The sequence below is a fragment of the Bombus pyrosoma genome, linkage group LG10, assembly GCF_014825855.1.
Source record: "Bombus pyrosoma isolate SC7728 linkage group LG10, ASM1482585v1, whole genome shotgun sequence".
Classification (NCBI taxonomy): Eukaryota; Metazoa; Arthropoda; class Insecta; order Hymenoptera; family Apidae; genus Bombus; species Bombus pyrosoma.
Genome location: NC_057779.1, coordinates 2,086,224 through 2,101,269, shown reverse-complemented (window position 1 = coordinate 2,101,269; position 15,046 = coordinate 2,086,224). Strand labels below are relative to the sequence as shown.

Sequence of the window (15,046 nt, the reverse complement as noted above, 5' to 3'; positions counted from 1 at the left end):
ATCCCCAAAGACTTCTAACTGCCAGATATCGTTTCATCGTGTTTACTTTGATCCTCGAGGAAAATTAACGGTTAAAAGAATGATTGCATGCAATCGAATAACGTTCGAGATTTTCTCACGAAGGCAAACTAACAGCGTATTCGTGGATCTCCATCTCCTCCTTCAAACAGTTTTGTAGTCTGATCCAACTTCTTCTTCTAACCGAAGAGGAAAAACGGGAATGCATCGTTCGCCATGCGAGCTTTTCAACTGGTGGCTGAACATTATTTTCCAGCGGGACGAGTTAACAGTCGCTCGTTTCCTCGCTGGTTGAACGTGCTTATTAAAAGCAGTCAAGATGTCAAAGTTTCACGCGCTATTAAACGATCCACGGGTTGAATTATTACGGCAGGAAATTCGAATAGTAAAGAGAAAAACAAACTAGCCAGGGGAGAAGGAAGACAGACCGGGAAAAGAACTAACCTCTTAATAGGTAGAACAATCTTCGACGAGTTATCGGAGGAACTAGACGCTATTAAGAGTAATTACGATGTTGCGGCATGAAACTTATGCAACGACCGCAGCTTTTCACGATGCCTCGTGAGTCACGCTGGAAGCATGACTGTACATAACTGAACAACAGTCGGTCCATCCTGAAATATCCACGAGGAGTCTATGGAATACAAATCAAATCGTTGATTTTTACAATAATCATCGATGGTGGACACGTTTCAGGTTCGTCGAGAAGAATCCTTGAACGTCGTATAACCTTCAACAGTCCACGACCGCGCTTGTCCATTTCCTGCGGAATTTCGACTCGTTACAAACGACCACCCCGGCAAACTTGGAGAAGCTAAAACGCTCGTTAGCCGAACGAAGGAAAGTTTTCTGCGGCTATGGTAACCTCGCTTCGACTCGTGCAACCGATCGATTCGAGAGGAATCGGTTGCGCGAAATTCTGCTGGAAACTAAGAGTCGCTACAAGACGAAGAACGCACGGAGAAGGACACACGAAGCTGCAGACACTTTTCTCGGCACGTCATACGTTCGACAACGGACCAGACCAGTCGGTGAATTCTGGACTACCTTGGCGTTGGCCTGGCTGATCGCTCGTAGCCAACAACGCATCCCCGGAGGAGGCCGTGGAGTTATCGTAATCGTTAACGAGACTGCTGTCAGCGTGGTAAGATAGCCGGAGGTCTCTTACCATTAACCTTCCGCTAACAAAGGCATTGCCACGTTCTTCGCTCCCGGCGCACCGACCCGCTCCCTTCCTTATTTATATGCATAACTCAGAAAAGGTGTAATGAAAATTTCACGGTCAACTCGATTATAGACGATCGTCCAGTCTCCCCGTCCCACCTCTCTGCCGAGATGCCTCGCGCGTGTGTGACTCTATCCTTCTCCATTCTATAACCTGTATCGGCCTCGTTCTTTCTTCTACCTGTTTATCCCTTCCTCTCGATCGCGCGTTCACCTTGTCTTGCTTCAAACCGTACCATCAACTTCGATTTCTCTCTCGCCGGAGAATCGTGCTTCTAATCCCGGCGAGTTAACTCTTCCACTCTGTCTTCTTTCTCCTCTGAAATCTCTACCTTCTCGTCGCCTTTCTTCTTCGTAGGGTCGTCTCGCTCGCGCTCCGCTCGTCGAGCACGCCGGTTACATCGGAAAACGACTTCTCGGGATCGCGCCTCTGTCGGCGATAAATTTTCCACGGCGATTACCGATACGCGTCGATTATCCCCACAAACCGCAGCGATGATAAACTTTACAGTAACGACGAGGATGACGAGTGACCGATCGAAAGGCGGGGAAAACGATGTAGAACGTTTCGTGGTCTCGTGAGTAGTATGTTACACTCACTCGCGGCTATTACGAATACCGGGATTATATTTAAATGCTTGGAATACGGGATCGCTCGTCCGTTTCATCGGTGGGAATTTATATTTATTTGTCCGGTACCGTTACCACGCGAACAGCATACTTTCAGCCCTGATCGGACCGCGGAGCATCGTTCGCGATTTGATTTCATCGACGCCGTTGCCTCCTTATCTTACTGCGTATCACTTTTTCAGTGATAACCGAATGTATGCTCGAAAGGGGAAGCATCAGTCGATGCTAAACATCAGGAATCCAGTTAATCGATGATTTCGTTTCGTCGGATTTGTATATGAAATATATATATACGTATATGCCATGTTATATATGGAGAAAGAATATATGTTACATGTATATAGTTGACGAGGGATACGATGCAATCTTCGTTTATTTAGCGGAACGCGTTTCAAGTTACAAGCGTCGAAGGATGGCAAAATGTATTAGAGCAAGTGTAAGAACTGAAAGGCCATCGGAGTTGAAAAATGTTATTGCCAAAAAACATTGTAGGAAATCGAATTAACGAACGGTTGATTTTCCAGTTACAGATAAATAGAAAGACATTTGTACAATTAAAAGATTATTTAAATGCCATAATGTTAATAGCGATAAAAAGTAATTATCGGTTAAGGCTATGCCCTTAACTGCATCCTCCAATCTGGAGAATACTCATCAAGTAAATCGATTAAGATTTTTAACATTTTATTTGTCGGATCGAAACGTCAGAAAGAAACGCGCAGTTGAAGCGAAATTGAGGGTTTGTGGGTCGGTTCGGGGCGACTTCCTTTATGGACAGTTTGCCGCGTAAAACGCGAGCGTAATTCGCGCGAGGCACATCCAAGGACGCTGAAACGAGAGACAGCGGTGCATTAAAACAGCTTAGTACCACAATAAATGAACCGATGAAGGACGTAAGCTAATTGAGTCAACGTGCTTTGTAATGGAATACACGATGCACCACTGCGTCAGCCATTTATGAAAGCTATTCGTCTCTTTCCGCCCTGTTCTCTTTATCAAACCTAATGATAAGTAGACACTCCGCGCAACTTCATCTTGCACTAGTTTTCTATCTCCTTTTTCCACTTTCCGGTATATCCTTTCCGTTTTTCTTTCTTTTTTTTTTCGTTTCGAAACTACCGGTTTGCGCTAGCAGCATTCGCAACGCGTGCACTCTCCATCACCTTCCGTTCTTTCTCACGCGGTCTAAATTAAAATTATTCCACGGAATATGCCGCGGCAGCTATCGTTACGACCCATTGTTACCCGCGGAGAAGGCAATAAAGTGACTGGTAAAAAGTCGACGCGAGAGATAGAGAGCCAAGTACCGCGAACGATAAGAATGTAGGACGAGAGTCTAGCAGGTGATCGTCGTGGGCATTGCCTCGGGATTCGTGATTTCGTGTCAGGCTTCGGAACAATAAACAACGTCGCTCTGTACCACACAGGACCGCAGAAGAAAAGTTCTCTACGAGGGAGTGAAAGTGCAGCCGACACGACGAGCATCCCGGTTCTGCGACCACATCCGCGATACCTGCTCTCAGCTCGGGATCACGAGCAGCGTTTCGCGGGATTTTGAAACGTTCGGGTTGCGATAATTCACGGCTAGAGTCGCGGCTTAATTGCAGGATGCCAGCGAGACTCTGTCGTTTACGTGAAACACGCGAGATGATTACGTACAGTGGCTCGTAAAAGTATTTCAGCACTTGCTATGGAAAACTTTATGTGTGTTATATAAAACGTCATGAAAATTCATTAATAATGCAACGAAACACGACTATCGTGATTATACTGGGAACTTTTGAAACAAATCTGAAGATGCATATGGAAATTACAAGATATTCGAGTCTTTCAAAAGTCAAACCGATTAACTATACACGTTGTTAACGTCTTAATCTCATTACATAAGTACACGGTTAATATTCAATTCCCGGGAAATAAATGGCGCTGTTGGCGAAATTTCAAAATGCTGCATGCAACGCATGTAACGTACCCATAAAAAATGCCTACAAATGTTCCAACACTTTGCTGGGCGACTGTATACGATACGTGAGAAAGCCTGAATTTTCATTCAAGTTGCGTAAATCGCTCATTGACTTTCATCGAAAGGAACTAGCGAACGGCATAATTAACTTTTTCGTTTCTGCGCCATCAGTCTCCGAGCAGAGACCACCATCAAAGTGGCTCCATTTGCGAAGTCATTTCGCCCGAGACGTCTAATCACACTCCTCGTGCAAACATCTTTCAAACTTGCGCAGAAAATTTACGGAGAAACGACCGTTTAAATTTACCTAGAAAATCTTGTAACCGAGCCAAGCAATCAGGCTCCACCGTATCATCGTGGAGCATGTCAACCATATTTTTTCCTGTCACTTTCCATCGGAACTAACCATAAACGTCGACCAAATACCAGTGTATCCAACATACCAGGAGACTGATCGAAGGTATGCAATGTGTCCTTCGATACCAATGGAGACGCGTCGATAAAAGTGTCCTCGTCAGACGATGATTCTCCGTATACGCGAAACACGTTCGCCTGCGTGTGGTCAACGCGCATTAGGCTGATACTAACCTTCGGCCAATGATTACTTTGACAAAACGACGGCGTAGAGCTTAGACGGTTTCTATGCGAATTGGGTAACCGATCGAGCCTGGATACGTTCATTAAAAGCGTCGTCGATAAGGTCGGTTGATCAAGCCGGACAACTTGATTCTCGAACGACGCCAACGTCCAATATAAGACGGGACGTATTTCTCGTCGAATCACCGTGAAAGTTCCGTATTTTTCAATGTCTCCTTCTGTACGGTTATCTCGCAGAGTGTTCGGTCCTGACTGTCGTAGTTGCATTCCGGATTAATAAATTACGCGGTTCGAGAAGGCCAGGTGAATTATCGGTGGGCATCAGTCTTTATCAAACTGGTGAAGGGACGATCGGAATCCGGTAGTTTCGTGTAGCATTGTGCGCCACAATCCAGACGCGTTTGATCGATTTTCTTGTCGCTGGCTAATGAGCAGCGAGACAGTCAGCCTGGTTCGTGCCTCGGAAAAAAGGAGAAATTTCGAGGCACAACATCGATTCGTGAACGATTTTGAGGTTAATTGCACGACTCGTTTAGAAGGGTCCTTACCTTCCACGAATACATATCTATAAGTCATTCTTTCTCAGTCATCGCGTGTGCCTCGTGTTACCCGTATCGTAACTTCGATATACAGGGTGGTCTCGTGGGACACGCGTTCTCTCGCGTCGCACGTGGTCGCAAGAAACACTCAGTTTCCTTGAACGTATTGCAATTTCCTCTCTAAGGAGCGATCGCGTTTCACCCCAGGCGGTCAAAGAAAGCTTGTAAAACGTTCGGTGAAACCGCATCGCGATGAAGTCTCGTTGAAGAGATCGGTGGAGAAGCGTTTTATTTCGTCGACCGTTTAACCTCTCAGAAAAGGTACGATCGATCACGGCCGTCGATTTCCTGTGTGCCGGAGAGAATTTCGTAACTGAAACTCGGCTGCCCTTAAACACGTTGAAAATCGAACAGGGAGGAGGGGAATCGAACGAGTCTTCGCGCCTCGTTTTTTATCAGAAGGGAAAGAGACGGTCCAAAGGAGAAGTCACGAGGGAGAACGAGAGAAGAAACGACAGAAGCAGAAGAGTGCTGCCTCTTCTCTTCCCTCTGAACCCATGAATTACACGCGGCCACCTTGGCCGGCTCGATAAGTGGACACCTTGTCAGGACTCGACCGGTATCCTATTTTTAAGGATGCTGTCAGGCCGGCCAGTTCGGTAACACCCTGTATACATCGGACCGAGGTTCGGTAGTTGATTAGATTTAAAAGAATGCCCCGTCACCTGCACCGTTGAAAGGAGACTAGGCCCAGGGGCGGGCTGGTGGGGCGTTCGAGCCGAAGGTGGGAGGGGAATACAGGGGCCTCAGATAGAGGGGAACGAAGGGACGAAAGGGAGGGATGAGGGAAGGGCAGCCAGAGAGGGGAAAAGAGAGTGGGAGACGAGCATGAGGCCCCAGCGATCACTGACCGCTTTCGCCGATCCCAGCCGCCAGCTAGCCACCTTTCAGCGGCGCAGCCATCGGGGCATCCTCCTTCTTAAGGCTCATTCACATCGCTTCGCTAATCAAACCCGACAGCCGGGAGGAAAAAAGTGGCGTTGGATCGCCGGTTCCCGGAGAAATCATGGGAATCCATTCTTTTCGTGGCTCCGACTCGCGAAGGATTGCGCAATGCCCACTACCCTAAACGATTCCAAAGAATTATCGGCACCCGGACTGTAATTTTTGCGAACATCTCTTTCGTACCGTGTAACATCCGCAGTTGGGAAGGCGATTATTTGATTTTACGGTGCAATTAAGCGCACTTGAGACGGCCACATTCTTTTCCCTTCAGGAATTTTAGAACGATGATTTGACTATCTTTTCTTTTGCTTTTGGTATTCGCACGGCCTTCGTCTTCTACGTCGCAGGTAGACGCAGACTATCGTCTACGCGGAAAGGTGCGACTTTTTCCTAGAAAAACACGGGGGCTTCCGTGTAAATGAGAGGCGACACGACGGGGAGAAAAAGAGAGGCGCCAAAATATTCGTCACACTTTCGCCGGTGAGACGTGTGATACGCGATTAATTCGCGAAACACCGGATACCCGATGACTAAAACGCAGGCCATCGACGATATTACCGCGGCAGGAGAGACGACCGCTGCGGAAAGGTGAAATATTATACCGATTTAAGCCCGCGGCCTTGGTAAAGATCTTGTAATAAGGATCAATGAAACCGGACGATAAAATATACCGACTGCGAGATTCACTTCCACAGTACGATTTATTTTCCCCTGCTGCTATTAATGACAGTGAGCACTATCCGTTATTTCGTTGTAGCCACCCCGCAATTACGAGTCCTGTTCGACTCTCGTTTTCCCCCGTGGAATACCTGAAAGTACTTGATTTCGTACTTGACGAAGCTTTCGCAAGAGCTTCAATAAACCCTTTCCCAGAGGTTGGAAATAAAACGAGGCAAAGGATACACTGTAGGCTGGAACTGGAACGAATCGAGAGCGGACAGCCAGCATTCATTTTACTAATGATACTTTTATTGGGCCAATGAAAATGATGTATCCTCTTATTTGAATTTCGATGAGTAAATCAACCGGTGGAACGACGACGTATTCGAGAGGGAAGCCTGCCAATGCTGGACCCCTACTTTGGCCCAGGTAAAGGTAACAAATCACTTTTCAACGACGGGAGATGGAAGCTACCGAGCACTGTTTTCTGAAAGGAGGCGCACTTCTCTCTCTCTTTCTCTCTCTCGCTCTCTTCCTCTGTGGGCAACCACTTGACGTGTCCCTAACACACGATTCCTGACACAATGCGGCCGATCGTTTTACACTCAATGGGGACCCGGGAATGCGCGAATCCCAAACAGACCATAAAGCTAATAATGACGAAGCGGAAAACGCCCCGTGAAAGGAAAGTATTTCACTTGTTACTTTTACCAAAAGAGCCACACGCACCCCATTCAATGTAACACACGCTTCTCAACCCTTCCATATCTTTTTGTCTCTTTATTTTTCTTTTCTTCATCCTTCTTTTCTTATATACCACGTGGACGGTGTTCTTTTCTCTATAGTTCCATTATTTCTCGTTACTTGGACGATCATCGAAGATTTTACGAGATCCCCTGGGACGAAGTTCCCCCATGCTTCGAGGGATACTAATAAAAATACGCACGCGCGTCTGCAATTCACGCGTAGCTTCTTCTCGAGATTAGTATCCATGACTAACTCTCGCTTATACTGGACAGGCAGGGAATTTTCAATTGCGCGAAAATTCTGCGTGATCCGGACGAAAGAACAATGTATCCCAGCGTGTAACACACATTCGATACACAGACAGCAGCCACTCGCGTAGATTATAAATCGACAGGCAGAGAAAGAGGCGCGCGCGAAAGCTGGCGCAAAAGAGAAAAGGAGAAGAGGGAAAAGGGAGACTAGTTGCAAAATACTAGCCGTGTGGACTCGCGACAACTGGAATGCGAATGGGAACGGGATTCGCACAAAGGCATTGAGCAAACATTCTTTTTCGAGGTTTCATTCGTCGTGACAGAATCGTAGAAACGATGTGAGAACAGATGACGGTGAGGCAAGGTTTCACGGACGAATCGAACTCGGCAATACGGCCGGCACAACGATAGAGAGAAAAAGACGAAAGAAAGAGCGAGAGAAGGAGGCAGGAGCCATGGGGAACACCGGGACGAGGAGGGGAACGAGGAGGATACGAAACGCGCGTGGAACGAGGTTCGAGCTAACAGAATCCCACAGAGTGGGACGAGGAAACGAAGTGGACGTGGTGGATGGAGGCTGCAGATGCTGAGGAGCCACTGTAAGGGCCCAGAGAGTGTACCTGTCTTGTTTTTATAGGCTTGCCAGAACGTCGGGCCCCGGCTACGGACGACGACGACGACGACGAGGAGAGAAGGTGTAAAGGTGGGGGAAGGAAGGACAGCTGAGAGGGGAAGGGAGGCGAAGAGAAACAGGCAAGGGTAGGCGGAGGGGCAAGGGTAGCGGTGCCACTTCGGGCCTTACAACTTGCCAACCAGTCCTCGGAGAACCGTGGGTCTTACCGGAGCCGTATACACCGTGTATCAAACATCCGTGACTTTTCGTTCGTCGCTCAACGATTTTTATCCTCTGGTTCGACGAGTATATTGTATCGATAATCTCGGGAGGTCGGTGAACCCACGCGCGTCACGTTTCGCACAGTGTGCCGACAACAATCAACGATTCAGGATAAATACGCCTCTCGTGGTACTCTAGGATGAAATCTCCAGGATTATAAAGCTTATCGTACACCGCAAGGCGAACGTAAAATATAAATATAATAAAGGAGATATCTTAGCTCGCGGAAGGTAAACGCAGCAAGTCTAGCAGCGTCCCTTATTATGCGAGGTCCCAGAAGAAAGGCGAAACACCAGGAGTGACATGGGTGATGTGAGGTAGAGATCGGTGGGTCCGTGACTTAAATGGATCGCGGCCGGTTTCGCGACAGATAGAGGAGGTCGCCGTGGGGACACTCTCTGTGAGCTCTCTCGCTTTTTCTCTCGAGAGAGATTTGATGGAAGATTAAGAGAACGGGCGGAAAGATGCGGGGCAGTCCTGCGTTCTTCGCCATATTACTGGGCACGATATTCGGTGTCCTCGGCGCGTCTCTCAGCAAAGCGCTCCGGTACAAAGCGCCGGATGAGTGCAAGTGGGTCGCGACCGGTGACACCGAGGATGACGTCTCGTTGGTCTGTCGCCTGAGAACGATCAACAGCGAGTTGGAGAACACCAACTTCAGCGTGATACAACCACAACATACGGTCCGTCTGCGGCTGGAATGCAGCGACGCGTTGTTCTACCAGAGCTCGCTGAGCGCCGGCAGCTTCAGGCCGTTGGTCGAGCTGCGCGAACTGGTAATCGAGTACTGCAAGATCGGTAACCTGTCGGACGACGCGTTCAAAGGGTTGAAGGAGTTGCGTAATTTGACCGTGAGGACGCACAACACCGACTGGTCGGCGATGGCACTGGACGTGTCGGCCGGAGCGTTCACGGACGAGTTGAGGCAATTGGAGAAATTGGATCTCGGCGAGAATAACATGTGGAGTATACCGGAGGGTGCGCTGTGTCCCCTGGTCAATCTGGAAATTTTAAACTTGACGAGAAATCGATTGCGCGAGGTGACGAGTTTTCGGTTCAACGGAGCATCCAGATGTTTGTCGAACTTGAAGGAATTGGATTTAAGTAACAACAGCATCGAATCACTGCCGACCGCCGCGTTCTCCGGTTTAACGCGGCTGCACAGTCTCGACCTCCGATGCAACGCCATCAGTTTCATGGCGGACCGCGCGTTCGAAGGCTTCTCCTCGTTAGCCATCTTGAGGCTCGCGGACAATCGGCTCGCTAGCTTGCCACCCGAACTCTTCAGCGACGCGAGGAACATCCAGGAGATTCACTTGAGGAACAACACGTTGAACGTGTTACCGCCCGGTTTGTTCAGTGAACTGACGCAGTTGTTGGTGCTCGATCTTTCTCATAACGAGTTGACCGCAGAGTGGGTGAACGCGGCTACTTTCAGTGGTTTGGTACGTTTAGTGGTGCTCGATCTATCTAACAATCGTATCGCTCGACTAGATCCGACCGTGTTTCGCGACCTGTACAGCTTACAGATTCTCCGGTTACAGGAGAATCTCTTGGAAACTCTACCGGAGAACACGTTCTCCGCGCTCTATAATCTTCACACCCTGTTGCTCAGCTATAATTTGCTAACTGTTATCGACGCGACCACGCTCAGCGGTCTTTACGTGCTGAATCTGCTTTCCTTGGACAACAACAGGCTGCACACGATCCACCCCAGCTCCCTGAGAAACGCCTCGTCCCTGCAAGAGTTTCACCTGAACCGTAACCAGCTTAAGTCCGTTCCGGACGCGCTGAAAGCCACTCCCCTTCTGCGAACCCTCGACCTCGGCGAGAATCTCATTTCGGAGATACCGACCGGCACGTTCGACCACGTGGCCCAGCTTTACGGGCTTCGATTAACCGAAAATCATATTGGGAATCTCACCAAGGGTGTTTTCGATCGTATCAAGGAACTCAAGATATTAAATCTCGCGATGAATCGTATACAGTACATCGAACCCGGTACTTTCGACGAGAATCTCAACCTCCAAGCGATCCGTTTGGACGGTAATCAACTGACAGACATCGCCGGCCTTTTCACCAATCTGCCGAATCTCGTTTGGCTCAACGTCAGCGACAATAAACTCAGATGGTTCGACTACGCGATGATACCAACCGGATTGCAATGGCTCGACATCCACTCGAACGAGATACGAGAGCTGGGCAACTACTTCGAGATCGAGAGCCAGTTACAGCTGAGCATCTTCGACGCGAGCGAGAACAAGCTCACCGAGATCACCGGAAACGCCATACCAATGAGTGTAGAGAGGCTCTACCTCAACGACAACCAGATCTCCAAGGTGCAGAGTTATTCGTTTTTCAAGAAGCCCAACCTGACGACGGTCGAGTTAAAAGGAAACCAGATACGTAACTTGGAACCGTACGCGTTGCGTATCAGCGCCGTGCCACCGGAAAAACCGCTGCCAGAATTTTATATCGGCGACAACCAGTACCTATGCGACTGTACCATGGAGTGGTTGCAACGCGTCAACAGACAAAACCAGACTCGAGTGCAACCGCGAGTCATGGATCTGGAGAGTATTTACTGCAAACTTCTGTACGATCGAGAGCACGCGTTCGTACCATTGGTCGAGGCATCTCACTCGCAGTTTCTCTGCAAATACGACACCCACTGCTTCGCCCTGTGCCACTGTTGCGACTTCGACGCCTGCGACTGCGAGATGACGTGCCCTTTGAACTGCACGTGTTACCACGATCAATCGTGGTCGGCGAACGTAGTGGACTGTTCGAATGGCGGGCACGTGAGCAAGTTGCCCGAACAGATACCGATGGACGCGACGCGGCTCTATTTGGACGGGAACGACCTGCGCGGGGTGTCCAGTCACGCTTTCATCGGTCGTAAGAAGCTCAAAGTGCTGTTTCTCAATTCCTCCAACATCGAGATCGTGCAAAATCGATCGTTCAACGGTCTCAGAGACTTGGAGGATCTTCACCTGCAAGACAACAAGATTCGAGAGCTGAAGGGACACGAGTTTGAAGGGCTGGACGCTCTGAAACTTCTCTACTTGCATCGCAATCGAATCGTATCGATAGGCAACGACACCTTCTCTTCTCTTCGATCGTTACGCATTCTTCGATTGGAGAGCAATCGGCTGACGACTCTAGCCGTGTGGACGTTACCCGGTTCTATCGAAATCAGTTTGTCTGAAAACCCATGGTCCTGTGAGTGTGACTATCTTCAAAGTTACCGCGAGTGGATCCGCGAGCCGAACGTTCGCGTGACGGACGCGTCCGCGTTGCGCTGCGTGTACAACGTGACGGAGTTCGAGGCGTTCGGTAACGAGGTGTTCGCGGACAACGAGTTCGGGTTCTCCGTGGCGAACAACGATCGCGAGAGAAGCAACGATAGCGTGTGTACGGGAGCTAGTAGCATCGACAACGACGTGCACCGTAACTATACCAAGACCATCATCGAGAAACAAGTGCTACAGGACTATCTTCCACTTTTGGTTGCTACGTTAGTTGGCTCTCTATTGGTAGTCCTCCTCTGTATGTTGGGATTCGTGTTCCGTCAAGAACTTCGCGTATGGTTCCACTCGAGATTCGGTGTGAGGATATTCTATCGAAACCACGAAGTGGATCGGGACGATCGGGACAAACTGTTCGACGCTTTCGTCAGTTACAGTTCTAAAGACGAGGCGTTTGTTGCCGAGGAATTGGCGCCTGTCTTAGAGATGGGGAATCCTTCCTATAAATTGTGCCTGCACTACCGGGACTTTCCTGTCGGAAGCTTCATAGCAGACACCATAGTCCAAGCGGTAGAATCCTCGAGAAGAACCATAATGGTCCTGTCCGAAAACTTCATCAAGTCCGAGTGGTGTCGGTTCGATTTCAAATCGGCGCACCATCAGGTGTTGCGTGATCGAAGACGCCGACTGATCCTGGTGCTAGTGGGCGACGTTCATCAGCGAGACCTCGACCCAGACATTAGGCTATACCTGAAGACGAACACGTACTTGCAGTGGGGCGACAAGCTATTCTGGGAGAAACTTCGGTTCGCGTTGCCGGACGTACCGAACAATCAGAGGACCACGCAGAGGACGAGGCAGCCGCCGCCGGTCCGACGGCAGCACAACAACAGGACATCGAACGGATCGCGTACCGTCTCCGTGCACATATGAGCTCTCTGTGGTTTCGTTCTCTAGTGTTCGTGCGTTCGTGTGAATGTGTATATGCGTGGATAGCCGCGTTCGTATGCGTTATTCTTCCGGTGGACTGTGGGAGTGGGCGTCGCCACAAATTCAAACGGGACGCGAGCGAAGAAAAGGGAGAAGGAAGTTGAGATATATCGGTGCGCGACTTCGCCACAGTGCGTTTACCTACGGTGCAATACGGTGGCATATAGGATGTGCGTATAGAGTGTAAATACTTCGTGAATGTCTATCTGTATAAATGTTTAAAAAAAGAATGAGAAACGTAATTATAAACGAAGAAAAGGAACGAAGTGCGTCGATGTGGGATCAGAGAGTGTGTGCTGTTGTAAATAGAGAGAAAAGAAAATGGTGAAGAAACGGAGAATAAGAAAAAAGAGAAGGAGGAAGAGGAAGAGGGAAAGAGAGAGAGAGTGTGTGATTATAATATTTAAGGTGCTTCCCTCGTGATTACGGGGATATACGAGACTTAGCGTCCCAGTGTCTGTACATTGCAGCGAAGTCAGTGAGTTTGCTAGATAGCCTAAAGTCGTTGTAAATACGTTCCCGTCTTCTGCGTCTACCAAGACTGTTCCCCGATTGATCAAGCTCACGGTTAATTTAGGGTTAACAGTGCGTGAAAGATCTCGTCGGACGAGAGATACTCTCGCGTACCGTCAGCGTGTGTACTCTCCGGGATACACACCGCGGCACATGGAGCTATGCTCACGGCGTGCCATGTGGATTTACCTTTACTAAGAGCCTGCGCGCGTCATATCGTACGAAGGATAATCGAAATGCGAAAATCTGTGGAATACATCTCGGTCGTTGTCGAACGATACGCTTCAACTTCGATTCGTGGGATCGAATGGATAATTCGAACGATCGCGAGAAAAAGTAATAAATCATCGACGTGTAATCATTTCGTGCCCGTAAATTGTCGATCGTGAACGGTTCGAAAACGATTTCAAGTCGATCGAGGTGAACGCGAAAATCCTCGAGTAAAATCTCGTGCAAGCGATCGTAAATCGGCGATCGACGAGTTTCGAGTCGCTTTGTGTCGTTCGAGTTTCCAACCAGGGCACGTTCACCTCGCCGAGCTGGCACAGTGATACCACTTCCTCCTCTAATCGTAGCGTTAATCCAATGTGTATTTAATTGTACTTAGACCGGCAAACTTCATTCCCAGCTACGAGACAGCTTTGCGCGTTACGGCGATAAACGCTGACGCGTGGGCGATTTCTTTTTTGTATCTTCTATCTTTTGTAAAGTATTAATGCGTGCAAACTCTATACATATCTTATTTATTTCGTCCGGAAACGTTGAACGGGAGGCGTCGCGTGGTTTCTTGCGTACGTCGTTCGAATCGAAGAAAATCGCGTGCCACGCGAGGTCTCTGCTTGAATTCGACGGTCCGCCTTTGTTTTATTTTTTTTTTTTTTTCTTTTATTCCTTTATAGATGTTATCCGTACTCGAACGTCATTCGACTAGGCTCCAAGAGCGAGGTATATTAAATTCCGTAGAAGAAAGGTCGATGTTTTTCACTGAAACCCTGCGACGGTCGGATTCAAAAAGATGCGCGTCACGCAAGAAAACTAAAGCAAAATCCGCTATAAATAATTCAAACACAATGTACAAACGTAAAACAATCTCCTTCAGCTTTCCTCGCAAGCGACTCCTCTGTGTTTTATTCTTCTTTTCTGTCCACTTGCAAACTACTCTCGACGACGTGAAAGATAACATTAGAATAAAAACCTGTGACTGAAAACAATAAAATGCTCTATTTTTATGTTTTTAACACCTTCTTATTTTCTGTGTTATTCTTACAGTCCCGTTTCCCTGCGATCGACGGCGTTTCGTTCGACGAATTCATATTTTAAACGCACCTCTTAAATGACAATCATTGAATATTTGCTCTCGCCGCGGTCGAACAAAGCCGTAAACGTACGCAAACTTCCGGTTTTCGAGAAGAAAGAGAAAATTTCACTACGAAACAATACCTTATGCTAATCGAGTCACGTCTGTTTACACTGTCATCACGTTTCGTTACCGTTACATCAACGGAATAAGTAATGGCCGCCTCATTGTAATAGAAATCAGATAGTTTGGTAAAAGACCGTACGGACGGCGTTCCTCGTTCCGGAGTCTTTGATCGTTCTCATTACAAAGGCGAATGGGAAATGAATAGAAGTAGGAGAGACGCCGCTTCTCAATGACATAATTGATTTCTCACCGTAATACCCGAGTTCAACGATACGAACAATAATAGGCAATTGAAAGAGACATCCTGAACATTTTCACGGTAAATTTATCTTCGTTAATATGC

The 15,046-nt window shown here is 48.2% G+C and overlaps 2 protein-coding genes across 2 annotated transcripts in view; one reads left to right on the top strand and one right to left on the bottom strand.

Annotated features, from left to right (window-relative positions):
• Positions 1-15,046, bottom strand: part of LOC122572094 (lysine-specific histone demethylase 1A) — a 100,764-nt gene that overhangs the window by 44,127 nt on the left and 41,591 nt on the right. The gene's annotated exons all lie outside the window — the stretch shown is intronic.
• LOC122572093 (toll-like receptor Tollo) lies at positions 8,395-14,463 on the top strand. The gene has a single exon (XM_043736680.1). The coding sequence runs from the start codon at positions 8,994-8,996 to the stop codon at positions 12,708-12,710; it is 3,717 nt and encodes a 1,238-aa protein (XP_043592615.1). The 5' UTR covers positions 8,395-8,993; the 3' UTR covers positions 12,711-14,463.

Excerpts from the sequence above, each read along its gene's own strand:
- LOC122572093 (XM_043736680.1), top strand. The coding sequence starts at position 8,994 with ATGCGGGGCAGTCCTGCGTTCTTCGCCATATTACTGGGCACGATATTC.